A 27,422-nucleotide genomic window follows, 5' to 3' on the forward strand; every position below is an offset into this window, starting at 1 on the left:
TATTCAGTATTATGTTACTAAGATTTATGACGTTATGTATACTTTTTGCTCATTAATTTTCTCTCAGTACAATATTCCATTGTGAAAACATACCACTCTTTATTTATCTGTTCTCTTGTCCACAGTCATATGGGTTGTTGCCAGATGAGGGCAACTTCTGGATCGTGCCCTTAAAGCATCCCTTCTAGTGGAATTTGTGTGTGAAGCCAGGAGTTGGTGCAACCACCCTGAACTCATTGAAGAAGGTGTACAGTAAGAACAGTAGTTACAAGATAGAAGTGTAGGTCCTTGATGTCTTCAAGCAGAAAAAACAGCTCGGACATGATAATTTTGTCTAATTTAAACCATCGTCATTTTGGGATTACTACCACAGCAGCTGATAACCTAATACATAATTTGTACCTAAAAGTGAGATGCTACTGGAATAAAACGTGTAACAGGAGGCACTGGCAGTCGGGCAACAGGTGGTGAGGATACTGTGGACAAGAACGGTGGTGACTCATGCTATGGCAAAACATCTGATAAAACTATCATCATATGATACTTAAGTTGCAGCACGTGCTTATAGAGCCTATAGCTCTAAGGCAGTGTTTCTTAACATAGGTCCTCTTGGCATCTGGGGTAGAATAAGTTTTTGTTGGTCAAGAATACCCTAGGCATTGTAGGATGTACAGCTCCCCACCCATAAAATGCCAGCAGTATGAACTGAAAATGATTCAATGACCTTCTATACTAGCCCCAGGCAATATAACAATCAAGACCTTCCTCATACATTCCCTCATGTCCCTTATAGGAGCTAGACTGCCCCCAGGTAAGAACCACTGCACTAGAGGAACTAACTAGAAAAAATGGCAGAACACTGATGCATTGGCTCCTTCTTGCCACTTTTGGCAAAATTCTGCAAGAGAGAGAAGCTCAGGCTAGGTTTACGTGCAGAGATGGAGGGAACGTCCCTTTGGAAGAGAGGTTCTGTTTGTGGCTGGATGCAGAATGGTGGGACTTTGGGATTGTCTTCGCTTGGGAAGGATAAACATGTTCTGCAAGTGGAAGGAAGGATGCCTGTAGTTGGTGGACAAGGAGGAAGACTAGCAGTGATGGCTGGTTTTCCTTAGAATCCCTTTTCTCCCTGTAGCATAGCAATAGAACTTTTAACTGGGCACACAGCTACCCTGCTAGACATTTTCTAGTCTCCTTGGCAGTTAGAAGTGGCTATATGAATAGGTTCTTCCAATGGAATGTGAGTAGAATAAGGTGTGTAACACTCAGGACGTGAGTTTACATGGAGAAGTATGCCCTTCCGTCTCCCTCCCCCTCTTCTGCTGGCTGGTATGTAGGCATGATGATACAAACGGGAGCAGCCATGTTTTTCACAAGGTGGAAGCCATGTGTTGAGAATGGCTGGTCAACTACACAGGAGCCTGGAGCCCTTGATGACTGGAGCCCTCTCTAGCCACCATACCAACTATCTTATTTAGCCCATCTCACCGGGAAGACACATGCACTCTCTTGCATCCATGATCTCATATATATTATCTTGCCCTGTTTGTTAGCTGGTTCAAATTGTAAACTGAAGTGATAATAACATTAGCTGAGTTCAGGTCATCATTTTCACCAATCCTAAAACATGAGCTGGACTTTGTGGTCTGACCTATCTCAGCAGCAGAACTCTTTCTTTCAGATTTCTAAATTTCCCCCCAGTTTTACTGAGATATAATTGGTATATAACATTGTATTAATGTAACGTGCACAACATAATGATTTGATATATGTATATATTGGGGAATGATTACCACAATAAGTTAACATCCATCACCTCACGTAGTTACACTTTTTTTCTTGTGGTGACAACTTTTAAGATCTACTCTCTTAGCAACCTTCAAATATATAGTACAATATTGTTAACTATAGTCACCATGTTGTTGTTGCATCAGACTTCTAAGGGTTTTTTTTTTAATTTTTAAGGTTTTTTTTCTTCCTGTTTTATTGAGCTATAACTGACATACAGTACTATATAAGTTTAAGTGTACAGCATAATGATTTGACGTACAAATATCATGAAAGACTTCTAAGTTTTAATGATCTCAAAATCTACAATACATAACCTATCTAGCACCCAGACCTTGGTTTCTAGTACCATTGTCTAATAAAAAGAATGAGGGTTCTTTGGGAGAAATGACTGATTCAAATACACAAGGTGAGCCTGGAGCATCTTGTAGTGATAAGTGTCAGAAAGTAATGCTCAAAAGTTTTTTTTTAAGTTGGCAAGGGGGTGTCAAAGGGGCACAGGAGCCAAATGAAAGGGCTTCCAAGAGTCAAAGTTGGAATGACTTGAGGAAAAAAATGTATTCAAGTGTAACCCCAAGTATAAAATAAATATCCATGAGTTTGTACTGTTATAGATAAATGACTGAGTACATTAATAATGGGGAGAAGAGACGAATCTCTCTCCCAGAAGAATTCCAAATAAAATATGTAGATACTTCACCATAAAAGAAGGGGAACATAACTCCACGTTCCTTAAGTATAGCCTGCAGGTAGTGACTTCCTTCCAAGAGTAACGTATGGAAAAAAGCAGGTAGACAAGTAACTTTACGGTGGAGAAACAATCATTACTTCAGCCGGGTTATCAACATCCACATGAACCCTCATAAATCATGTTGCTAGTATGTACCCTTGATATGAAGTGAGGAAAATGCACTTTCTATCTGTGATACCCATAACTCCACATCAGAAAAACATCAGACAGATCCCAAACGAGGCACATCCTACAACATACCTGACCAGTTTGAGTACTCCTCAAAACTGCCAAGGTCAACAAAAATAAGGAAAGTCTGAGAAACTGTCGCAGACAAGAGAAGCCTAAGGAGACATGATGACTAAATGTAATATGATGTCCTAGATGGGATCCTGGAACAGAAAAATATATTAGGTATAAACTGAGGAAACCTAATGTATCAATAGTGGTTCATCAATTGTAACAAATGTACCATAAGATGTTAATAGGGGAAATGGTGTGGGGTATATGGGAACTTTCTGTACTATCTTCGCAATTTTTCTATAAATCTAAAACTTGAAAGAAACAAAGTTTATTTTTTAAAATCTAAAGTACAAAATAAATTTTTTTAATTATTTGAGGGACTTCCCTGGTGGCGCAGTGGTTAAGAATCTGCCTGCCAATGCAGGGGACATGGGTTCGATCCCTGGTCCGGGAAGATCCCACGTGCCGTGGAGCAGCTAAGCCCGCATGCCACAACTACTGAGCCCACGTGCCACAAAGCCCCCTCTCGCCGCAACTAGAGAAAGCCCATACGCAGCAACGAAGACCCAATGCAGCCAAAAATAAAAAAATAATAATAAATAATAATAAATAAGTAAATAATTATTTGAAAAGATAATTCTGCTTAAGTACATTTACAAATGAAGCACCAGCATGATGGAAATTTCAACGCCTTTAATTTAATGTGACTATCTTGCTTTCTTTCCACATAAATCTGATATGTATGTTAACCTGTCTTGGTAGCAGAATATCTGAAAATATTTGGGTTTTGCTTGATGACCTTGGGGATAATCTATTTCTTTTTAGAAACTAAATGCTCATTAATACATTTTCCAACTTGAGAATCAAGTATTTTCCAAAAGTTTACATTTAAGTCAAGTGTTTGAAACTTGAAACACATTTTCCCACAGAAATGTTATTACAAACAGTGGTTAATTCCCAGGCCAGCCAGGTGAAGCTCATTAAACTCATAATAAGCAAAATAGACATCTTCAATGAAAACAGTGTAAAACTATATTATGAAAAAAACTTGCCTTTCAAATTCAAAAGATAAATTTAAACATGCAATTTAAATCTATTCTAATCAAATCCATCACCCAGTGTTTGAGCCAAGGGCTTTCTTTGGGCCTCTTTGCAACACCACAAAGCAGGAGGGGGAGGAAGATAGAGGGTGTTAAAGTGGGGTGAGTGGGAGATGGAAAGACCATAAGCACAGTCTGGGAAGGCAAGTGTGCGGTTTTGACCCAGACTGGGTGGGCAGGTTTCTACTTTGATTTCTGGGGATACAATGAAGTTGGTACCCCAAAGGACAGAGAAAGGGATAGAAAGGGGACTTTGCCTTCTCCTAATCCTAAATCTTTAATGTGCTACTATGCAGAGGGTGGGTAATAAAGTAGTCTATGGGCAGCTGGTAAGGATGAATGACCAGTCGGCTAACTCTTCAAGCTGGTGGGACCTGAGTACATGGGTGGACAGCAGTAGGCAGTGGACCCGCGCTCCTCACAACAGTATGCTACCAAGCAGAGGACCAAGAAAGAAAGTGGATTCACATAGGAGATCTGCAGAAATGCTGACAGGGTGTGAAGGGGACTTAAATTCCCAACAGGGAGGCTCAGAAGAGGAAACAAAGGTAAGTGGAAGAAATGAAGTTTCTTGCAGTGATACCAGCCAAAATATCAGACCCAGCTGCGGTCATGATTTCTATAGCACAGCGAGGCCTACGTTTGATGTATTTCAGGTTTGTCTGTCCTGATTTGGAGACATACTATACCATTTGTTAAAATAAGAATACACTGTACCACAAAAAGAACTATAAAAACTTTTCAGAAGCATAATTAAAAAGCAAACATTTTTATCAAGTATTTCTTAAAAACAATCATACGTATTTTCTTATAATGCATTATGGATTTAAAAAAATTTTTTTAACTGCTCTTCCTCTCCCTCTCCAGATACCCTCTCCATCAATGCTTACAACATGGTAAACATCTTTCCTCAATTTTCCTAATTTTCCATTAGGAATTCAAATATATACTGAGTGCATTTTACACAGTTTTATGAAACAATATGTGTTGATAAAAGCAGATGTATTGTTAATACATATTGATAATGGCAGGTATACAATATGCTGTAACATAGATATGATGAATTTATTCAACCATTTCTTTTTTTTTTTTTTTTTTTTTTTTTTTTTTTGTGGTATGGGGGCCTCCCTCTGTTCATACAAATATCTTGTGTTATTCAAGTTTATGCTCACTTGCTGTTGTAACAAACACTCTAAAAATCTCACCAGCTTACCACAACAAGAGTTTGTTTCTAGCTCACATCCCTGTCTGGTGCAAGTCAGGCTGTTACTATGAGTTTACCTCCAATCGTGATTCAGGGGCTCCATCTTATGGTTTCCCTAGCTCAGATTTCTTCGTTTCCAGCAGTCAACATGGGAGAGAGCTTGGAAGAGAAGGAAAGGTTTATGACAAAGACTGGATGTATGTTAGGACACTTCTGCCCAGATTCCACTGGCTACAACCCAATCATGAGGTCCCAACCTAATTGCAAGGAAGGCTGGGAAATGCAGTCTTCCTGTGTGTCCTAACAGGAACTGGATGAACATTTAGTCAATTTTGCAAATATTTTTATATACAGTAAGTCCCCTACATATGAACGAGTTCCGTTCCAAGAGCGCGTTCGTTAAGTCCAATTTGTTTGTAAGTCCAACAAAGTTAGCCTAGGTACCCAACTAACACAGTCGGCTATATAGTACTGTACTGTAATAGGTTTATAATACTTTTCACACAAATAACATAAAAAACAAACACAAAAAATAAAACATTTTTAATCTTACAGTACAGTACCTTGAAAAGTACAGTAGTACAGTACAACAGCTGGCACACAGGGGCTGTCATCAAGGGAACAGGCAAGAAGAGTTACCGACTGGAGGAGGGGGAGGAGGTGGGAGATGGTAGAGCTGAAGGATCGTCAGCAGTAGGAGACGGAGGGCGGGCTGCAATTTCACTCACGCCTGACGCGGATAGCACAGGTTCTGGTTCCATGAAGGATTCAATTCTATCTACCTTCTTGCTTCTGGACATCCTGGGCTTGAAATAAAGATACTGTACTACTGTACTCTATACAGTACTGTAAAGTACACAAAAGCACAACCACTTGCAGAGGATGTATGCACGTGACAATGTACACCAGACAGGTGAACTAACTTATGTGATTGGACATGCAATGCACGTTCGCGTCTTTGAAAGTTCACAACTTGAAGGTTCGTATGTAGGGGCCTTACTGTATTGGTGGCTTTACTCCAAAGGATATATTTCTGGACTGTGAAATTCTATATAATGTGTGTATGGCTATCACTTCGCAAAAAAGGCCATGATAATTCCTATTTCTGTCAGCAGAGTAGGATTTTCAGCACCTTTCTTGCTTTTCTAAATCTCCCTTCCAAAGGTACTAAAAGACTCCACTGACCAGATTCCTGTGTCAACAGGGTCCTGGTTTAACTTCCACCAATGAGAGGCACTCTCACTGAAACTAGAAAAGGTGAAGAAAGCAAGCACCTTTATTTCATTCTAACATGTTGACACTTGGCAGAAATGGCCTGTATAGTTGCTTCCAGGTGACATCCTGCTTTCTGCAGAGATTACTGGCAAGGGCTTTGACCTGAAATTCCTGCACTACCGGATTTTCTAAAAGCCAGCAATGATTTCTCCTGACTTGTTCCCTCAGTCTTTCTGACAGTTTAGTGAACATCTCATTTCTTGTATAAAATCTCTTCCTACTTGAAATATTTAAAGCAACTTGTTTCCAGACGTCTAAGTACTAACTTATACATCAACCTAGCATTTGTCTTTTATCTTTGTTTATGACCCATTTTTTCTCACATATAATTTTTTAATTCTATTTCAAATATATGTTTTATGTTATAGCTGTGGTGTTGCTGCTTCCCAAGCCTTAGTTAACATAAATATTCTATAAAACGTCTAATTTCTATCTTTTATAGTCAAATCATTAATTCATCTGGAATTTATTTTTGCATGTGTTGAGACTGCTAGTATCATTTATTAAATTAATCCTGTTTTCTCACCCAACTGAAATATCATCTTTGTCCCAAATATCTTGATCTATTTCTAGGCCACCTAGTCTATTGCAGTGATCTGTTTATTTTTCTGAGCAATGCCATACAGTGTTGATTGCTGTGGTTTTATAAAATATTTTAACAACTGCTTTATAAATCTAAATTCAAAAGAGACCATCTAACACAGTAACTTGTGTTACCAGGTTAACTTAGTTGTACATAAACTCAGAATAAAATTTATTTTTCTATGTCTGTCACATATTTGAACTTTCTAAAAATATTAATAACAGAAACATCTGAATGCTTGGCTAAAATAAGGGAGCAATGACCAATCCTAACCTGACTCCAAATGTTGGAGAAAGAGCAGCCTCACTCTTCTGATTGCTTTCATAATAAGTGAATGTTATAAAATTGAATTTGCAAAGTACATTATCCTAATCAAATACTACTTTTGTCATTCAAATATACTTTATATATAAGACTATAAAGGACTCTATGTAAGAGTTTGTTTAGAGAGGTGGAGTCAAGATGGCTGTGTGGGAAGACAAAGAGTTAACGTCTCCCCACAACTAGGGCTCCTGCCGGCCGCTGGTGGGGGACTCTGATGCCCAAGAAGACGTGAGGAACCCCAAAGTGAACTGGTAGGATGGAAGGGGACTGAGGGGGGAGGAGAAGTGGAGGCCAGACAGGATCGGCACGCCTGAAGCTGGGGAGATCAGGAGAGGCAGGCGGGAGGGGCCCTCCAGGAGGAACAGGAGAGGAGTGGAGGGGTTGATTGCCCTGCCCACTCGGGCCAGGGGAGCCTGCTGGGCTCCCAGGTGAGGTCCCCTGCCTTCTGAGACCAGGGCTGGGGGGCACGCCTGGGCCCCTTCTGTTCCTTGAGCCTAAGCCCCACCCCCATAGCCCCCAGGGCTTTTTGCAGCCCCGTGGGTCCTGAGCATTGGCCCCGCCCACCACCCAAAACTCTTCCTTGCTTAGGCCCCACCCTCCACAGCCAAGGCCTCCCGCCACTTCTTTTTTCTTTTCTTTTCCCTCCTCCTCTTTTTTACTATTGTGGTACTGACGTACCTTCTGGTTGTTGATTCATCTATATTTTTATTTTTATATTCTTCCTAAAATATCTGTTAGTTTCCCAGTCTAATTTTATTTTTTACTTTGTTACTGTTCTTTTTTTTTTTTTTCTTTTTTCCACCCCACGCACATTGAGGGATCTTGGTTCATGAGCCAGGGGGTTGGGCCAAAGCTCCTGAGGTGGGAGCTCCAAGTCTGAACCACTGGACTAACAGAGAAAGACCCCGGGGAATATTCATTGGAGTGAGGTCTCACGGAGTTCCTCATCTCAGCACCAAGACCCAGCTCTACACAACAGCCTAAAAATTCCAGTGTTGGAAGCCTCAGGCCAAACAACCAGTAAGACAGGAACACAATCCCACTCATTAAAAAAAAAAAAAAAAAAAAAGAGACAGCAAAAAAATATGTCACAGATGAAGAAGCAACGTAAAAACCTACAAGACCAAATAAATGAACAGGAAATAGGCAACCTACCTGAAAAAGAATTCAGAGTAATGACAGTAAAGATGGTCCAGAATCTCGGAAATAGAATGGAGGCACAGATTGAGAACATACAAGAAATGTTTAACAAAGATCTAGAAGAACTAAAGAATAAACAAACAGAGATGAACAGCACAATAACTGAAATAAAAATACACTAGGAGGAATCAAGAACAGAATAACTGAGGCAGAAGAACAAATAAGTGAGCTGGAAGACAAAACGGTGGAAATAACTGCCAAGGAGCAGAATAAAGAAAAAAGAATGAAAAGAACTGAAGACAATCTCAGAGACCTCTGGGACAATACTAAATGCATCAACATTCGAATTATAGGGGTCCCAGAAGAAGAAGAGAAAAAGAAAGGGTCTAAGAAAATATTTGAAGAGATTATAGTCAAAAACTTCCCTAACATGAGAAAGGAAATAGTCACCCAAGTCCAGGAAAAAGAGAGTCCCATACAGGATAAACCCTAGGAAAAACACACCAGGACACATATTAATCAAACTAACAAAAATTAAATTCAAAGAAAAAAATATTAAAAACAAAAAATAACATACAAAGGAATCCCCATAAGGTTATCAGCTGATTTTTCAGCAGAAACTCTGCAGGCCAGAAGGGAGTGGCAGGATATACTTAAAGTGATGAAAGAGAAACCTACAACCAAGATTACTCTACCCAGCAAGGATCTCATATAGTACCGATGGAGAAGTCAAAAGCTTTTCAGACAAACAAAAGCTAAGAGAATTCAGCACTACAAAGCCAGCTTTACAACAAATGGTAAAGAAACTTCTCTAGGCAGGAAACGCAAGAAAAGAAAAGGACCCACAAAAACAAACCCAAAACAATTAAGAAAATGGTCATAGGAACATACATATCGATAACAACCTTGAATGTAAATGGATTAAATGCCCCAACCAAAAGACACAGACTGGCTGAATGGATACAAAAACAAGACCCATATATATGCTGTCTACAAGAGACCCACTTCAGACCTTGGAACACATACAGACTGAAAGTGAAGGGATGGAAAAAGACATTCCATGCAAATGGAAATCAAAAGAAAGCTGGAGTAGCAACACTCATATCAGATAAAATAGACTTTAAAATAAAGACTGTTGGGGCTTCCCTGGTGGCACAGTGGTTAAAAATCCACCTGCCAATGCAGGGGACATGGGTTCGAGCCCTGGTCCAGGAAGATCCCACATGCTGTGGAGAAATTAAGCCCGTGAGCCGCAACTACTGAGCCCGAGCGCCACAACTACTGAAGCCTGAGCGCCTAGAGCCTGGGCTCTGCAACAAGAGAAGCCACCGCAATGAGAAGCCCGCGCACCGCAACGAAGAGGAGCCCCCGCTCGCCGCAACTAGAGAAAAGCCCGCATGCAGCAATGAAGACCCACCACAGCCAAAAATAAAATAAATAATTTTTTTAAATAAATAAATAAATAAATAAGCTACAAGGACACATTGTACAGCACAGCACAAGGAATATAGCCAATATTTTATAATAACCATAAATGGAGTATAATCTCTAAAAAGTTTGAATTACCATATTGTACATCTGAAACTAATATAATATTGTAAATCAACTCTACATCAATAAAAAAATGAATGCTAAAAAAGAAGAGTTTGTTTATAAAATGGGTAACATTACCAGTAATTTTTAAAACTATTGGTCTAATACATAAACTGGTGCTGCTTTTAATATCATTCAACTGTTTGATTTATTTTTCATTAAGATATAATTCACATACCACAGAGTTCTTCACCCTTTAAAGTTTCCAATTCAGTGGCTCTTAGTACATTCACAAAGTATGCAGCAATCACCACTTTGTAATTCCTGTTTGTCTGATTTTCTTTTTTATTATTAAAAAAAATGGAAAACCAAAAGTGTAATTTTCATTCAATAAATATCATTTGATCCTTAGGCAGTTTTGTTGCAGAAAGTAAAGTCCATGATTTTAGAATGATGGTAGCAATTCATCAACCAAGTAATCAGTTTTCACACAGTTTCAATAATTGCAGCAATTTCCTTGAACTGTCTGTAGAAATTCTGGAGAGAAAGGGGAAAAACAATATTAATTTTGCTTTTAGAGGCTATTTAAGTAGTTCTTTTAATTATACCTGACCAGGAGAGGCTCTAGAACATATTAAGTTTGCATTTTAATGTTACTTCCTCAACTATTATTATTCGAAAGTTACTGTAAGAAACAAACAGGTGTAATTTGGTGCAAGCAAAACTACTACTGTAGAGGTGGATAATTAGCTCATAAATAAACTTTTTAAAAGCATCCAGCAAAGTTCTTTGAGGTCACAACAGAAAGATTTATTAAATGCCCAGCACTGTCCTCGACAATGAAGACTTTAAAAAAAAATGACAGATTGGTTCCCAGGCTCTGAAGCACTTTTAATTCAGTGAAAGACTGCATTTCAGGGTGATAGGGGCTGTCTTGTCAGTTATACTAAGAGAGACCCAACACTGACAGTAGCTTACATGGTAGAAGCTTATTTCTCTTTCAATTAAAAACTAAGCTGGTATGGTAGTTCTCCTGTAGAAGTCATCAGATAAAACATCAGATAAAAAAGGGATCAGATTCTGTTTTCCCTTCTTATCCTCTACTTGCCGAGAAGTAGGAAGCAAATTTGATATACTCTAATGATTTACATCCTTGTACTTTCCCTCTTCTTTGGACTTAATTCTCTATTTTGCTACTTAAAAGAGTATCTGTATTTTAACTCATATGTAAGTTTATTATGGAACGAAGGAGGAAGTAACCATTTCTTAAAAAATATATACTCATGATCATAATTTCAGCTACTAGAAAGATAAAAGTCAAAAGCTCAAAAAATGCTCCTTGGCGCTCAGTCCTATAATGTGACTAACAGGCTCTGTTTGCCTGGTTAGCTGTAAGCCACGTAAAAACTGCCTTTAAAAGAGTTGCCCCATTTGTGATCTTTTTACTATGAGAAAAAAATTTTAAGAGGTGCAATCAGGGAGCACAAATGCGGCAAAGAAAAATAAGAATTAGACCAGTATTATGAATTACAAAAGGACTGAAACCTATATTCCTTTTTGAAGTAGATTTGGTCTTTATATTCAGTTGAAAGCTACTCACATATCACAATACACTACATTTATTTCCTTTCAACCAAGTCCTAATTTGCTTCCAAGACACCATTTAGCATTAAAAATAATGAATCTGTGACCTTTTTTTGTTCTACAGCAGACACAGCTGTTCTAAAAAAAAGGAATCAAAAGGAGAGAAAATCCTTAAAATGTAATTTGTAAAACAGAACTACAATATAATCCACAAATCTCACTTCTGGATATATATCCAAAGGAAATAAAATCACTACCTCAAAAAGATATCTGCACTCCCACATTCAACGCAGCATTACTCACAATAGCAAGGTATGGAAACAACCCAAGTGTCTGTTGACAGATGAATGGATAAAGAAAATGTGGTGTGTATATATACACAACAGTATACTATTCATCCTTTAAAAAGAAGGAAATCCTTCTGTTTTTGACAACATGGGTGAACCTGGGGGACATTATGCTGAGTAAAATAAGCCAGACACAGAAAGACAATACTGCATGATCTCACTTATATGTGGAATCTAAAAAAATTGGAATTCATGGTAACAGAGTATGCTATAAGAAAGAATTCATATCTGTTCACTCACCAAAGGGATCAAAACAAACAAAAACAAAACTCTAAGGCCAGTTAAACTAGCCAAAGACAAAGCATTTCCCTGTATGTACATTGAAAAGAAAATGATTTCTCATCCACCCCCTTTCTTCCTTTCTTGCTTACAGAAAAGAGGTAGAATAATAATATATATAATACTGGATACTAAAAATAATAATAATAATATATATAACATGATTCTGTAAATAAACTATTGAGTTACTCTAATCCCCAGCAGATAAAATTAGCCATCAAGTACTAGTGGTCTGATCTACATTTTGTAAACATTATTAGTCAGAAAATTCAGGGTCAATGCTGTTCAAAGGTAAGATTCATTTAGCTTAATCACTCTTGAATATTAAGCCTAAGAAGAATAAAACAGTTAAATGCAAAGTAAATATCCTGCTAGAAAAGATGCATATTTCTTAAACACACTCAGAGATGAGTCCTTGAAAGTGATGGAGTGTCAGTATACAAATTCAGCATATTATATTGAAAATACTGAAAATAATTTATCAAATTCCCAAATAAAGCAAATCCAGATCTTTTGTATGTAAAGCACATCAAAACAACTGCAAATAAAAACAGTTAAAATTTTCTCTTAAAAAAGATTTTATGTACCTTTTTAAGCAGTAATTACAGAACAATGGCTAAAACTGAATGAGGTATATCACAAACCTGAAACTGTGGAATTGTCATTTCGAAGGACTTGTTCTTTACTTGGCCTGAATGATCTGCTACTTTGAGCATCACTGCAACATAAGGATACTTAAGTGATCTGCAGCTGTCTGAGCTCACAGCCATACCCAGCTTCCACTGAAAATCTATGAGCTGTAATGAAACAGCACATAATACACCAGTTATAATACTGCCCTGAATGCAGATATTTATTCAGTTTTACTGCTCTCATATTCAAGTTTTAATTTCAAGGCCAGTCAGAATAAAAGAAAATACCTTCATTTTAATATTGCTAGGGGGATATAATAATCAAATGAACACAGAGAGAGGCAATAAGGGATATAAACAGGGTTGGAAAACAACACTGTCATAATTACAAAAGGGAAAAAACAAAAACAAAAGTCTCCACCTGATGTGTTATGGAGGTAGATGTGGCAGTACTGGTTTTCTTTTCATTTTGCTCCTGTACTTAAGGGGACTCCAAACATTTTGGACCATCTCTTATCTCATTTTCCTGTTCCACATATGCCTTTCCCCATTCCACAACCCAAAAGTCCTAAAATGGAAGATGAGTTATATACCATCTTCATATTTGATTGAGGCATACATGGGAACCATACCAGTTTCTTTCCTCACCACAGTCCTTGACCTGAAACCTTACACTAGCATAAATACTGGGGAAGGTGGTTTTAGATTTCATCACTGTTGATGATGGATACCTGCCACGTGATGTGCTATGCAGTTTACATGTATTTAATGCCTCACTGAATTATCATAACATTATAGGCTATTATTTCCATTTTGCAGGTGACAAAACTGAATTTCAGAGAGCTTACATAATATGCACAAGGTCACACATTTCTGGACTCATAACTGAAACCAAAGTCTGTTTGACTTCAATGATTACATGCTTATTGACTACTGGCTGCCTCAATACCTTCTAGCTAATTCTTTGCAATGGTTGTTCAGTGTTGCCATGGCATAAAACAGGACTGGATAAATGCAGCCCTTAATACTGAGTTTAAAATAAGACAATAAATGGAGGAATTTTGTGTCTTGTTCCCAAAGCTTTGGAAGATATGTAGTACCTAGCAGGCACTCACAAAAAATACCTATTGACTGATACTTTTTGCTACCAAATGAATGCTTACTAGGCAAATAGCTTTACGTATTAATAAAAAATTTTTTATAAAAGGTGGGATTAGTGTAAGGACCAAAATTTCCTCCTGTCTTCAGACTGGCTTTAGATGAACCAGCTACAGCATGAAGGCCAGGCTGGTCCTGATAAAAGGTTAACATCTTTGATAAGTGAAAAGATTGTATAGGTACTTTTTAAATGAAAGTTTCCCATACAAAAATAGAGAAAAGATAGTAGGTTAATAAGAAAAGAACTACAAACAGCTAATAAGCGTATGGAAAGAAAACAGGGAAATGCAAATTTAAACCACAAAGAGATACCACTACACACCTACCAAAATGGCAAAATTTTAAGCTTGATGATTCTAAAACTGGCAAGAAAGGATGTATCACAGTGCTGTTGATGGAAGTCTAAATTGGGCCAATCTTTCAGAAAATTGGCTTTACTTAAACTGCAGTTATGCATATCCAGTGATCCGGTGATTCAATTATTAGGGATATAACCTAGAAAAACAGTACGCTTGGGGCTTCCCTGGTGGCACAGTAGTTAAGAATCTACCTGCCAATACAGGGGACAGGGGTTCGAGCCCTGGTCTGGGAGGATCCCACATGCCAGGAGCAACTACGCCCGCGCGCCATAACTACTAAGCCTGCGCTCTAGAGCCTGTGTGCCACAACTACTGAAGCCCGTGCACCTAGAGCCCGTGCCCTGCAACAAAAGAAGCCACTGCATTGAGAAGCCCGCGCACCACAATGAAGAGTAGCCCCTGCTCGCCACAACTAGAGAAAGCCCATGTGCAGCAACGAAGACCAAACACAGTCAAAAATAAATAAATTTATTTTAAAAAGTTAAAAAAAAAGAATCCACCTGCCAATGCAGGAGACATGAGTTCAAGCCTTGGTCGGGGAAGATCCCACATGCCGCGGAGCAACTAAGCCTGTGCACCACAACTACTGAGCCCATGTGCCACAACTACTAAAGCCCGCGCTCCTAGAGCCTGTGCTCCGCAACAACAGAAGCCACCACAATAAGAAGCCCGCCCACCGCAATGAAGAGTAGCCCCTGCTCGCCGCAACTAAAGAAAGCCCGCACGCAGAAATGAACACCCAAAGCTGCCAAAAATAAATAAATTAATTTAAAAAAAAAAGAAAAACAGGATGCTTATGTGAGAATGTTCCTAGCACCTATATTCAAAATAGCCCTAACCTATAAACAACCCAGATGTTCATCAGTAATAAAATGGACAAATGAAATGCTGTACAGCAATGAAAATGAACTTCAGCTACACTTAACACCAAAAATCCTGAAAGAAACAAGTCAAAACGTTATGTGATTCCATGCACTTAAACTTGAGAAACAGGAAATATAATGCTGTTTAGGGATGCATACACAGATAGCAAAACTATAAAAAGAAGCAAGAATATGTCTATCACAAAAGGATAATTATTACCTCTAGGGAGGAGGGTGGGAGAGATATGATTGAGAAGGGGCATGTGGTGGGCTTCTGGGGTACTGGTAATGTTCGATTTCTTGAGTTTTGATTGTAGTGACACAGATGTTCACCTTTAAATTACCCATTTTTTTGGTAACTATTTGAGGGGATGGAGGTTAACTAGATGTACTGTGGTAATCATTTTGCAGTATATGTATGTCAAGTCATTATGCAGAGCTGTATTTCAATTATATCTCAATAAAACTGGAAAAAGTAAAATTATTCATTAAACAGTCCAAATGTTATGCACGTTTTGGTATAGATGTTATCTTGCACATATAGCAGGGGGAGGGGAGGATATGTCAGTGAGCTCCACATTTCTGGTTGAAAGGAAAAATTTATTCAGGCTAGGTGATCAAAGGAAAGCTTTAGAGGAGACAGAGCTCAGTTTTGAAGAACAACAGAACTGAAATTGCGAGGAAAAAATGTGTTTTATTTATATATTTCATAAATACACACCTAGCAAAGAATAAGTGCTTAATAAATATTAAGCTGAACCAACTAGAGATAAAAATAGCTCATATCTGCCTGAGGGATAGAGCATACTGTCTCAAAGTGAAAGGCTCTTATAAGGAAGTATGGAAAATAAGGCTGACAAGAGATCAAGAATCAAGAGGCCAGTCATTTTTTGCAAATTGTACAAGTTTGCAGAATACTCTCATTTACAGTTGACCCTTAAACGATGTGGGTTTGAACTGCAGGGATCCACTTACACACAGATACTTTTCAATAGTAAATACTACAGTACTACACAGTCTGCAGTTGGTTGAATCCACATGTATGCAGAGGAACCTAGGATACGGACGGCCGACTATGAATTATACACGGATTCATCCCTGCGCTGTTCAAGGGTCAACTCTATTTTATCTTACTATGAAAAACATTATCATATAAGTCATTTAAACTTTTCCTGTTGGCAATGGGTAATCACTGAAAGTTTCTGAGTTCAGAGAATGGTATGAAAGTATTGATTTAAAAATATTCATCTGATGGCTGCAGAATACAATAATCCAGGTACGAGGTTTTAGGTGCCAGAACTAAGGTGGTGACAAGTAGGATTAAGCTGATCCTATAAAGAATGGATCACTAGGTCTTGATGACCATCTACAGTTAAGGGAGGTATCAAAGACAACTATAAAATTTTGAGCCCAGATGACTGGTATATCATATATGAATCAGGACTTTTTATATTTTAAGCCCAAAAGTATTATCAAGAAGTGATAATTAACCTATATGAGAAAAGAATCTAAAAAAGAATGAATATATGTATATGTATAACTGAATCACTTTGCTGTACACCTGAAACACAACATTGTACACCAACTATACTCCAATAAAATTTTTTTTAAAAGTGATAAGGAATATCTAAATAGGAATGTTCAATAAGTGGATAAAAATTCAAGAACAGAATTCATGGGACTTCATGATTAGAGATACAGTTTTATATCAGTTCAATGGTGATATTCAAGAAAGTAACTTAATGCTTTTTAAACATATTTGGCCCATACAACTCCTTGATGCAAGAAGTTCCATTTTTACTGTCCATAGTAAAATGGGAGATAAAATATTGCTTATTTGATTCTAAAAGTATGAAATAAAACTCTGGATTATCCAGAACATTTCAAGCAGAAAAGCAATTAAGGAACACAATGTTGGAATTCACTGACCATTACAATGGTGAAACTGGCAGGTGGGGAAATTGGGAGAGCTGCCATTTACTGTGCCAAGTTGGTGTTCATGAGTACAAGAGCTAGGATTAGGTTTATGGGATGAGAACTTCCCAAATCCTGAACTGAACATTTAAATGCAAATTATCAATAAAAGCAAACCTTCTAATAAGTGTGGTTGAGCCTTAAATAGGAATTAACTACAGAGGAGAAAAAAAGAAAAAACAAAAATATCAGAATAGGGCAAACATCACTACAGAGAATATTAAGAATGAACAGTCTCAAAATTCTTGTAGAATTAAGAAAATGATTTAAAAAGAAAAATGTACAGAGAAAAAAAGCTAGTAGTAAAAAAAATATAGGAATAACCAGAAGTAAAATGAATATAAAGAAGAAAAATAATCAGAAAGCAAATATAGATTAAGAGGCAAACAAAGAAATTAGCTGTAGTCTGTCACACTAAAAATAGTTGATATGGTGGCTGAAGTTACTGGTAACATAAAAACATCACTATAAAAACTGTCTACAAAGAAAAAAACTTTTAAGAACATTTCAGTTTAATTTTTATTTTTCAAAACATAACATAGGAGAAAATTTAAAAACTAATCGTGCAAAACTCCATCATCTTAACCGGGTTCGCGCCCCGGTCTGGGAGGATCCCGCGTGCCGCGGAGCGGCTGGGCCCGTGAGCCATGGCCGCTGAGCCTGCGCGTCCGGAGCCTGTGTGAGCCTGCCCGTCCGGAGCCTGTGCCCCGCAACGGGAGAGGCCACAACAGAGGGGGGCCCGCGTACCGCAAAAAAAAAAAAAAAAAAAAAAACTCCATCATCTTAAAAACTATGTTCATATTCCTGTGTCCCTGTTTCTAGTCTTTGTATGCAATTTTTATAGCTAGAGTCACAAAATACACACTTTTATGTTCTTTTTGTGTGTGTGTGTGTGTGGTACGCAGGCCTGTGATCACTGTTGTGGCCTCTCCCGCCGCGGAGCACAGGCTCCGGACGCGCAGGCTCAGCGGCCAGGGCTCACCGGCCTAGCCGCTCCGCGGCATGTGGGATCTTCCCGGACCGGGGCACGAACCCGTGTCCCCTGCATCGGCAGGCGGACTCTCAACCACTGTGCCACCAGGGAAGCCCTGTTCTCTCCTCTTTTAAATGAAAGTTTCCAAATGGAAAGAAGGTTAAGCATTCTGCACACATTAACCTCTCCCCCAAAGTACTACGAGGAAAAGACTGCTTAAACTCATCCAAGGATACAACACTAATAGAGCTGGTATTCAAACCCAAATTTGTCTGATTCCATATTCCATGCCTTTTTCATTATACCTAGCTGCAACACGACTACCATTCAGAATTAAACCAAGTCCTAACAGGTCAAGCAAGTAGACAGGTCTGGGACAGGGAAAGAGTGTTTAGCATCTTCTAAATGCTAGGCCTGAACTGTCCAATATAGTAGCCACTAGCCAACGGTGACTATTTAAATTAATTTAAAATGAATAAAAGCTTCAGTTCCTCAGTTGGACTAGCCACGTACAAAGTGCTCAAGAGCCATGTGTGGCTAGTACTACCATACTGGATAGTGCCAAGAGAGAACATTTCCATCATCGTAGAAAGTTCTATTGGACAGTGCTGTGCTAAACTCTGTGCTTTGTACTTTGTTATCTGCAGATATTGATTATGGCATGAGTTATTAGCAAACTTCTACTTGAAAATTCATATTAGCTCTAGCCTAAGTGGACAACTTTTGCTAAGTCATTAGCCTTTCTCATCCTGCTTAATGGCACCTTCATCCATGCTTTGATTTTCTTCATAGCACTTAACGGTTTCTAAAATTATGTTAACTTATTCATCCCCTGTGTCCCCAAGGAAATGGCATTATGAATCTAGTTACTACTGAATCTATCAGAACATTATCTGATAGAAAGTGAATATTCAAATAAGTATCTGTTGAACGGTTTAGAAGTTCTGGGGTATGTGGTAACTGGTCTCCAAAGATAGCCTCCAGCAATTAATTCCACCCGGCTCTGTAAGTACACGTCACTCCTCACATCAAGAAGTGGAGCTTATTTTCTCTCTACACGAATCTGAGCTGTCCCTGTGATTGTTTTCACAAGTAGAATATGGCAGAAGAGGTGTTCTGGAATCTTTGAGCCTAGGCCTTCGGAGAACTGGAAGTGTGTCCTTCCTTCTTCATGGAATGCTGGCTCTTGGGACTCTCCTTCTTGGAACCCAGCCACCATGATGTGAGCGCCCACATGAAGGAGAACCAAATCATGCCAATGATCAGCTCTAGCTCAGCTCACGGCCCAAGTCATGACTAGCATGTGAGTAAGCCCTCTTCTCTTCTACCCAGCTAAGGCTCCTGGATGACTGAAGGCTCCTAGATGACTGAAGCCCCAGCTGACATGATGAGGAGTAGAAACCACCACCCAGCTAAGCCCAGTTAACCCAAAGACTCATGAGAGACAATTAAACAACTGTTTTAAGTCACTAAGTTTAGGGTGGTTTGTTATGCGGTGACATAACTAAAACAGAGCAAACACAACTAGCTGAAAATAGCTTTGTTAATAAGCTTACTACAATATACGATTTATCAAAAATGAATTCTCGGGCTTCCCTGGTGGCTCAATGGTTGAGGGTCCGCCTGCCGATGCAGGGGACGCGGGTTCGTGACCCGGTCCGGGAAGATCCCACATGCCGCGGAGCGGCTGGGCCCGTGACCCATGGCCACTGAGCCTGCGCGTCCGGAGCCTGTGCTCCGCAACGGGAGAGGCCACAACAGTGAGAGGCCCGTGTACCAAGAAAAAAAATAATAAAATAAAATAAAAAAATAATAATAATAAAATTCAAAACTCCTCTCAAATTCTACTTGCTCTGTAAAGTCTTTCCTGGTTTACTCAACTTTTCTATGAATGGTCACGTCACTTCTTACACCCCAGCACTTAGAACATTCTGACTTGAATAGTAGTCATCTGTGGATCTGTCTCCCTCCCCCACCATCTACTAGACTGTAAACTCCCTGAGGGGAGTTCATACATCCTTACATGACTTGTAGCACCCAACAGGACACACAGAAGAACAAAAACAGCCATATGTTTATGAACGATTACACCAACTGTACAAAAACTTAAGTCACTGTCTCATATACAGAAGAGGGAAAATGGCACTAGATATTGTGCGTCAATATACCTATTTCTGTTGATTTATACCATAAAACTGGCAAGCAGGAAAACAATAAAATGTGGCAACAATAGAAACAATCATTCATCTATGATAAGGAGTTCTAATTAGACATCTATAAAAAAGAACCGTGAATTACTTCAAAACAGTGATTATCAGCATCAGAATGTGAAGTAATGAATAACCTTAGACCTTCTGGTGCTGGACAAGGTAGCACGATGGTTTGTTAAATTTAACAAGTTCAGACTCTGAAGTTAGACAGACCTGAGTTTGAATCTCAGCTCTGCTACCTTCTACCCATGTGGCTTTGGGCAAGTTACTATGTCTCTATGCCCCAATATTCAGTTAAATATTTACGAAATAATACTATGTTCTAGGCACTGGGACTACAAAAAATAAAACAAAGGGTTCCTGACCTCAGGAACTTACATTCTAGTAGGGAAGACAGACAATAAGCAAATATATATACAGTGTCGTTGTACTAAGTGTTATAAAAAGAATTTTTTTAAATGCAGGTAAGGGGACAGGGTGACCAGGAAGGCTATTTGGATGGAGCCTGGGGGAGACCTCTGTGAGGAGGTGGTTTCTGAATAGAAAGATACCTGAGTAGTAAAGTGAAGGAAAAAGCCACATGAATAACTGGAGAAACGAGCATTCTGGACAGAGGGAGAAGCATGCCTGGCCTGTGCAGGGAGCAACAATGAGGCCCGCATGGCTGGAGTGGCGTGAGCCAGGAAGAGAGGTAAGAGACGAAGAATCACTTTTTGAAGGGCCTTTTAGGTCAAGGAAAATATTTAAGACATTTTTCTAGTGAGATAGTGCTCTCTTAAATGGCTTCGGGCAGGGAAAAGACCTGGTCTAACTTAGACCACAAAAGTCTCCTCCAGATAGATGAACAGGGCATTAAGTTTAAGAAGGAAAACAAAAAGACTCAATTGGGAGACCATTACAGTATCTACACAAGAGGGTGGTGCTTGGGACTCAGGTGGCAGCAAGGGGAGGGAAATTTAGAGAATATTTTTAAAGGTAGAGAAAACAGTATTCTGATGGATTGTATGCGGGGTCTGCACTCTCATGGGAGGTGTGGTCCCACTTAACCTTGCTGATTCTTATATTGGTGAGAAATATTTAAAGAGAGAAGGTATTACAGCTCAAGGAATTTAAACTAGTATTAGCCCTAAAAATTAGCTATATCTGGTACATTTAAAAAGCATATACTACAAACAGAAATGACTTACTGCTAGGTCAAGGCTTTTCCCCCCTACAAGACTGCTAAATACACATAATCATTTTGTCTAGCAATATAATATTTAAAAAACACATCATGAACTATGAATAAAAAGGTTCAATTTAAGAGATCCTGGAGGTAAAACTCACAAAAGTGTGAGGTCCCCCTAATGACTGGGGCGTAGGTGGGTGCCTGAGATTTTAACTCAGACTTGTCCACGCTGAGCCTCCAGTAATTCATCAATTATGGTTTAGGTTTTCCTACCCCTAGCACTGGTTTTCACGGAGGTTTCTCTTCTGGTTAAGTTGTGCTTCTCTGTATTCACCTGTCTCTCCAATTTGGGAGACAGGAGTTTGCCCTGTGACCTCACTTTTCTGACTTATCCAAGAAGAACGGTTCATTTTTCAGTCTATTCAGCTTTTCACTTATTTTAAGGCAGAGCAATGACTTCCAAACTCCTTACACACTGGACCAGAAACTGGAAGTCAATCACTTTTTATAATCTTCTTCATAAAAGTTTAAATCTTTTATTAGATTTACTGCAATGCACTTTACACAGTCTACTAATGTTGTAAATGACACCTTTAAAAAATATTTTTCAACTCTCTGTGTTTGAACTACGAAAAAACAGTGAATTACCTACCTGAACTCTAATATTATTTCTAATAATCTACTTGTAAATTATCTTGGCTTTTTCTATGTAAAGTCATATAACATGTGAACAATTGCATGGAAGGGATGTGTAGTAGGCTGAATAACAGTTCCCAAAGATGTCCACATTGCAATCCCCAGAAACCAGTGAATATGTTATTTTAACATGACAAAACAGACCTTGTAGATATGCCTAAATTAAGGATCTTGATGTGGGGAGGTTTTTCTGTATTATCCAGTTGGGCTTTATAAGAAGGCGGCAGGGGCTTCCCTGGTGGCACAGTGGTTAAGAATCTGCCTGACACGGGTTCGAGCCCTGGTCTGGGAAGATCCCACATGCCGGGGAGCAACTAAGCCCGTGAGCCACAACTACTGAACCTGCGCGTCTGGAGCCTGTGCTCCACAAAGGGAGAAGCCGTGACGGTGAGAGGCCCGCGCACCGTGATGAAGAGTGGCCCCCGCTCGCCGCAACTGGAGAAAGCCCTCGCACAGAAACGAAGACCCAACACAGCCAAAAATAAATAAATAAATTTAAAAAAAAAAAAAAAAAAAAAAAGAAGGCGGCAGGAGGGTCAGAATCAGAGAAAGCAATATGACGATGCTGGCAGAAAGAGAAGTGATGACAGAAGCAGAGGCTGGAATGACGTGCTTTGAAGATGGATCTAGATGCCATCGCTAAGGAACACAGGCAGCCTCCAGAAGCTGCAACAGACAAGGAAGCAGATTCTCCCTTAAAACCTCCAGAAGGAACACAGCCCTGCTGGCACCTTGGCTCTAGTCCCACAAGACTAATTTTGGACTTCTGATCTCCAGCACTATAAGAATAAATTTGTGTTGTTTTAAACATACCTCCCCTTACACACACCCCCAAAAGGTTCAACTTTTAAAACCCTACAATCTAGTATAATTCAGTTTCAGGATATCTTGCAAATAAACATATGACTTATGTAAGTACAATAAATGGATAAGATGATTTCTGAGAGATTGAATCAATGTTATTGAGCAATAACTCAGAGCAAAGACAGATAGGGGGTTGACTGCTACCTGAGTTTCCCCCTATCTCCCAGGAATCCTCAAAAACAACAGAAAGATCATTTGGAGACAGATGTCAGAGAGCAGTCAAAGGACATCTCTCAGCCCCTGTGTTCTCATTATTTATCTCAGCCCTTTCTTATACTTTGTAGTCCTGGGTAACTCCTGTATTTCAAATACTCTAGTTTTAGTACTCTTCTTCTGGTAAGTGTTATAAGCTATTTGCCTAAAAACAGTTTATTAGCTGAAACAGGACAGGAACACTCAGAACAAAGACACAGTCCTAAGACATACTTTAAAACTCAAATTCTTATTCCAAGCATAAAAAAAACAGACACTGAAAGGTTAAAGAGGTAAACTCTCCCTCTTCCACAAACTGCTTTTTAAAGACTTAAGAAAATGTTTGCGCAGCTATCTTTGGAAATTTTGATAATTTTCTCTCTATATATATTACATCCCCAACTACTATGTACCTAGTATCCAATCAACGGCGCTTAATCAAAGAAGAACAATATTCGGTCTGTACTCTTCGGGCTGGAGTGGGTGGGGAAGATTAAATTACAATGGCAGTGCCTACTACCTCAGAAGCCAAGTGGAAGAAGCAATGCAGGGTGGCGGGAGGAAAGGCACGGGCTCACGGACATGGGCCTTGGTTTGGGGTTGAGCTGGGGAAGGCTCACGGTGGCATCGTCCCGCGGCTGCCAGAGGCAGGCGGAGGACCAGGTGCAGCCGCCCGCCACTAGTCCAGCCGAGGCCGGCGGAGGCCGCGGAGGGATGGCCACTCACTCACCTGGTTGGTGACCTGAAATGGAAGCAGAAAACACAATTTAGGGAACGATCTTTCTTGCTCCGGAGCCCGCTGTCCCGGCTCCTTCCAGGCCAGGTCTTACCTTGGCTTTAGCATCTAGTTGTGGCTCGCTACACCCCTCCATAGCAGCGCCCCGGAACCCCACCACCCACTCAGGTGGAAGCTCCCGGGGCCACCACCCCTTCCGCTTCCTCTTCCCGCCCCTCGCGGCCCGTCGCACGCAGCGGACGTGGGGGGAGGAGGGCAGAAACATCTTTGTATACCTCATCCTTAATCTCAATAGACATCAGTTTTATGGAGCCGATCAGTAGCAACGGATATACTGTAGGGGAAAAGGTCCGAAAACTGGCAGATACCTTGTGAAGGGAAGGATAGATTATCTTTTGGATGCCGTCGCCCCCTACTTATGCTATGGACGTGGACTCTTCCTGCCTGCAGCCCACGGCGCCCTTTGAGAGAGCGCAGGCTTGTAGCTGCGCAAACTTGTTAGAAATTGATGGTAAGCGAGTTTGAAAGCTGCGGGACAAGCGCTCCCCCTTCCCCACAGATGTTTGTCCTGCGAGGGAGATGCCAATGGGACCTTTAGGTTTTTTTTGTTTTTTTTTGGTATTTTTTCCTTTTTGGTACGCGGGCCTCTCACTGTTATGGCCTCTCCCGTTGCGGAGCGCAGGCTCCGGACGCGCAGACTCAGCGGCCATGGCTCACGGGCCCAGCAGCTCCACGTCACGTGGGATCTTCCCGGACCGGGGCACGAACCCGCGTCCCCTGCATCGGCAGGCGGACTCTCAACCACTGCGCCACCAGGGAAGCCCCGGACCTTTAGTTTTATGATTAACTTCTGTCACTCGGATTCATTTCAGTGGCCTAGCTGGAGGTGGGGTGGGCATGCTTTTTGTTACCCTCCTTCGTGGAGGATAACACGAAGTGCTGGGAGCTTTATAGTCACATAGGCCTGAATCTAAAACCTTCTACCACTCAGCTGTACGGCTTGAGTAAAGGTAGACTTTCTGGAGATCGGCTTTCTAATCTGTAAAACTCAGGCTGTAGATATTTGTCTCACAAGGCTTTATGAAAGGTTCAATGAGATCCCATATGTAAAGCACATAGCAAAGTTCTTGAACATAGCGAGTACTCAATAAATACCAGCTCCTATTATCATTGTCATGATAGTCAGTCCTCAAAAGAAGCCTAAAAGTTATCTAGATCACAAATTATCTCCATTTTAAAGTTGAGAAAATGGAAATTCAGGAATGTTCAGCAATATCAGCTAACTAATAGATAAAACTTCAAGCTCTGGTTTTAATTTACCGTCTGCAATCTAATTTCAGAGAACTCCAGAGGGGTTTAGCGCTCCCAGTGTACCTGCTGAAATCCTTTTCCAGCTGCCTTGTGCTAATTGAATGTTCTATTTATACTCCAGGCTACTGAAGAATATGGATGATTGTATGTGTGTTTGTGTGTGTTCCAGGGGTGTTGGGGGAAGTGGATAGTGGTGGAAATCCACGGGCAGCCTGAGCAACGATGCAGAACGGAGAATAAGCATGATCACTGATGCTAGAATCATAGAGGTTTTAGAGCTTAAAGCAGAGTACGTACCACAGATTGTTAGATTTGGGGCCAAATTTGACGGACCTACCTATTTAAAACAAAACAAAGCAAGTAAGACAAACTATCAGAAACTGAATGGCAATGCATTTAGATAGGTTTTATATGTTCCATATTGTCACTGTCCCACATTCTTCTTTCAGCTCACCTGGCCGAGTACCACATTCACCTGAAAGCTGCACGACATACTTTTTAACCTTTGGCTTAAGGGGAACTTATAGAGTCTCATTTTAAAAATGAGACCTAAATAGATTAAGGGCCTGGCTTATAGAAACACAACAATATTATGTTAGTCGTGATTTCTGATCAGGTGCAGACAATTTTTCACCCATACTGCGGACAGATGAGACCAAATTATGTTGTTTTGATGTGTCCTTTTTTTTTAAGTTAATTTTTTTTAATTTATTTATCTATTTATTTATTTTTGGCTGTGTTGGGTCATTGTTGCCGCGCGCGGGCTGTCTCTAGTCGCTGTTAGCAGGGCCTCCTCTTCGTTGCGATGCGCGGACTTCTCACTGCGGTGGCTTCTCTTGTTGCAGAGCACGGGCTCTAGGCTCGCGGGCTTCCGTAGTTGTGGCTCGTGGGCTTAGTTGCTCCAAGGCACGTGGAATCTTCCCCGACCAGGGATCGAACCCATGTCCCCTGCCTTGGCAGGCGGATTCTTAACCACTTCGCCACCAGGGAAGTCCCGATATGTTCTTAAGTATTGCAAAAAGGCTATGTTTTAGGATGGTTATTTGGCAATGCAACAAAGGCTAAAGGCAGATACAGCATGAAGACAGCTGGACGTATTCCTATTAAGATAAGTAATATAAGACATAGTAATCATGGTGGTATGCCATTAATGAGTTACAGGTGTGTAGCGAAATTGACCCACACCCCGCCCCCCGCCCCCATAGCCCTAAGGAAAGCCAGGTGAGGCCTCATCCTAGAAGATTCCCTGAGCTGCTTATGACTGCGATAACAACCTTATTAGATTAAGTCAGGTGTTGTACAAATACCGAATTTCATCAATTGTTAGATGCATATTTCTTCGCATTTGACTCCTCAGAAATCATACTGCACATTGCATCAGATGGTTCCTTACAGTGGCGGGTAGGCAGGCAGCAGGTGTGACTCAGTTGTTTTTGCAGGTGTGTACATGAACTTGGTTACAGCTGTTCAACACTTCTATTGAATCACGGGTATTGCTGGCTGTGTACATACTATGTTTAAATGCCATGTGAAATGTCTTTAAAAAGATTATGCTGTCCAGGAGGAGATAAGCCCGTGCGCCACAACTACTGAGCCTGCGCTCTAGAGCCCGCGAGCCACAACTACTGAGCCCACGTGCCACAACTACTGAACCCCGAGTGCCTAGAGCCCGTGGTCGGCAACAAGAGAAGCCACCGCAATGAGAAGCCTGTGCATCGCAAGGAAGAGTAGCCCCCGCTCGCCGCAACTAGAGAAAGTCCGCACACAACAATGAAGACCCAACGCAGCCCAAGAAAATAAATAAATAGATAGATAGATATAAATAAATAAATGTTCCTTAAAAAATAAAAAAGATTATGCTGTAATTTGGCATAAAAAAAGTTATCAGGAATGGGACCAGGCATGGAAAGAGAACATTGGGTTGTAAACTTAGATCAGTAAGGCAAATATGGGTTATTGGAGGAACGACCAAAATTCCACGTGTTCTTACAAATCAACCAAATTACAATTCCTAAAAAGGTGGATAGACTTGAGTAGATAAAACAAGTGTTGCTTATTTCAGTTCAAGGTTGGAGAAGTTGCCAGATCCCTCAGAATATAAGAAAGAAATTTATAAAAATGAGAGAGCAGTTTTTGAGTCTCAAATACTTTCGTTAAGA

General features: G+C 40.1%; 3 protein-coding genes and 1 long non-coding RNA gene across 8 annotated transcripts in view; 2 read left to right on the top strand and 2 right to left on the bottom strand.

Moving 5' to 3' along the window:
- LOC114487465 (uncharacterized) overlaps positions 1-1,939 on the top strand; it is a 32,682-nt gene extending 30,743 nt beyond the window's left edge. The window contains exon 3 of the long non-coding RNA XR_003682575.2: positions 126-1,939. This is a non-coding gene — a long non-coding RNA (uncharacterized lncRNA). The remainder of the gene's footprint in view (positions 1-125) is intronic.
- TBC1D4 (TBC1 domain family member 4) overlaps positions 1-10,242 on the bottom strand; it is a 640,377-nt gene extending 630,135 nt beyond the window's left edge. Inside the window, exon 1 of the mRNA XM_028497458.2 lies at positions 10,156-10,242. The gene's annotated coding sequence lies outside the window, so the exon portion shown is untranslated. The remainder of the gene's footprint in view (positions 1-10,155) is intronic.
- On the bottom strand, positions 8,969-23,871 carry COMMD6 (COMM domain containing 6). Of its 3 annotated transcripts, none has more exons than XM_007108085.4 (3): positions 23,737-23,871; positions 12,772-12,924; positions 10,318-10,454 (listed from the first exon to the last, which is right to left on the bottom strand). In XM_007108085.4, the coding sequence occupies exons 2-3, from the start codon at positions 12,895-12,897 to the stop codon at positions 10,404-10,406; spliced, it is 177 nt and encodes a 58-aa protein (XP_007108147.2). In that variant the 5' UTR covers positions 12,898-12,924; positions 23,737-23,871; the 3' UTR covers positions 10,318-10,403. The 3 variants fall into 3 exon arrangements, with proteins under 3 accessions (XP_054945679.1, XP_007108147.2, XP_054945680.1); XM_055089705.1 differs by lacking the exon at positions 23,737-23,871 and adding an exon at positions 23,630-23,698; XM_055089704.1 differs by lacking the exon at positions 23,737-23,871 and having other exon boundaries at positions 8,969-10,454.
- A 396-nt stretch (positions 23,872-24,267) lies between these two features.
- Positions 24,268-27,422, top strand: part of UCHL3 (ubiquitin C-terminal hydrolase L3) — a 50,614-nt gene continuing 47,459 nt past the window's right edge. Inside the window, exon 1 of one of the 3 annotated variants that reach the window (XM_055089701.1) lies at positions 24,268-24,463. In XM_055089701.1, the coding sequence (XP_054945676.1) occupies positions 24,352-24,463 (112 nt within the window). In that variant the 5' untranslated portion in view covers positions 24,268-24,351. The remainder of the gene's footprint in view (positions 24,464-27,422) is intronic. The other 2 variants (XM_055089700.1, XM_055089702.1) reach the window with 2 other exon arrangements.

The sequence above is a fragment of the Physeter macrocephalus genome, chromosome 13 (genome assembly GCF_002837175.3).
Source record: "Physeter macrocephalus isolate SW-GA chromosome 13, ASM283717v5, whole genome shotgun sequence".
Taxonomy (NCBI): Eukaryota; Metazoa; Chordata; class Mammalia; order Artiodactyla; family Physeteridae; genus Physeter; species Physeter macrocephalus.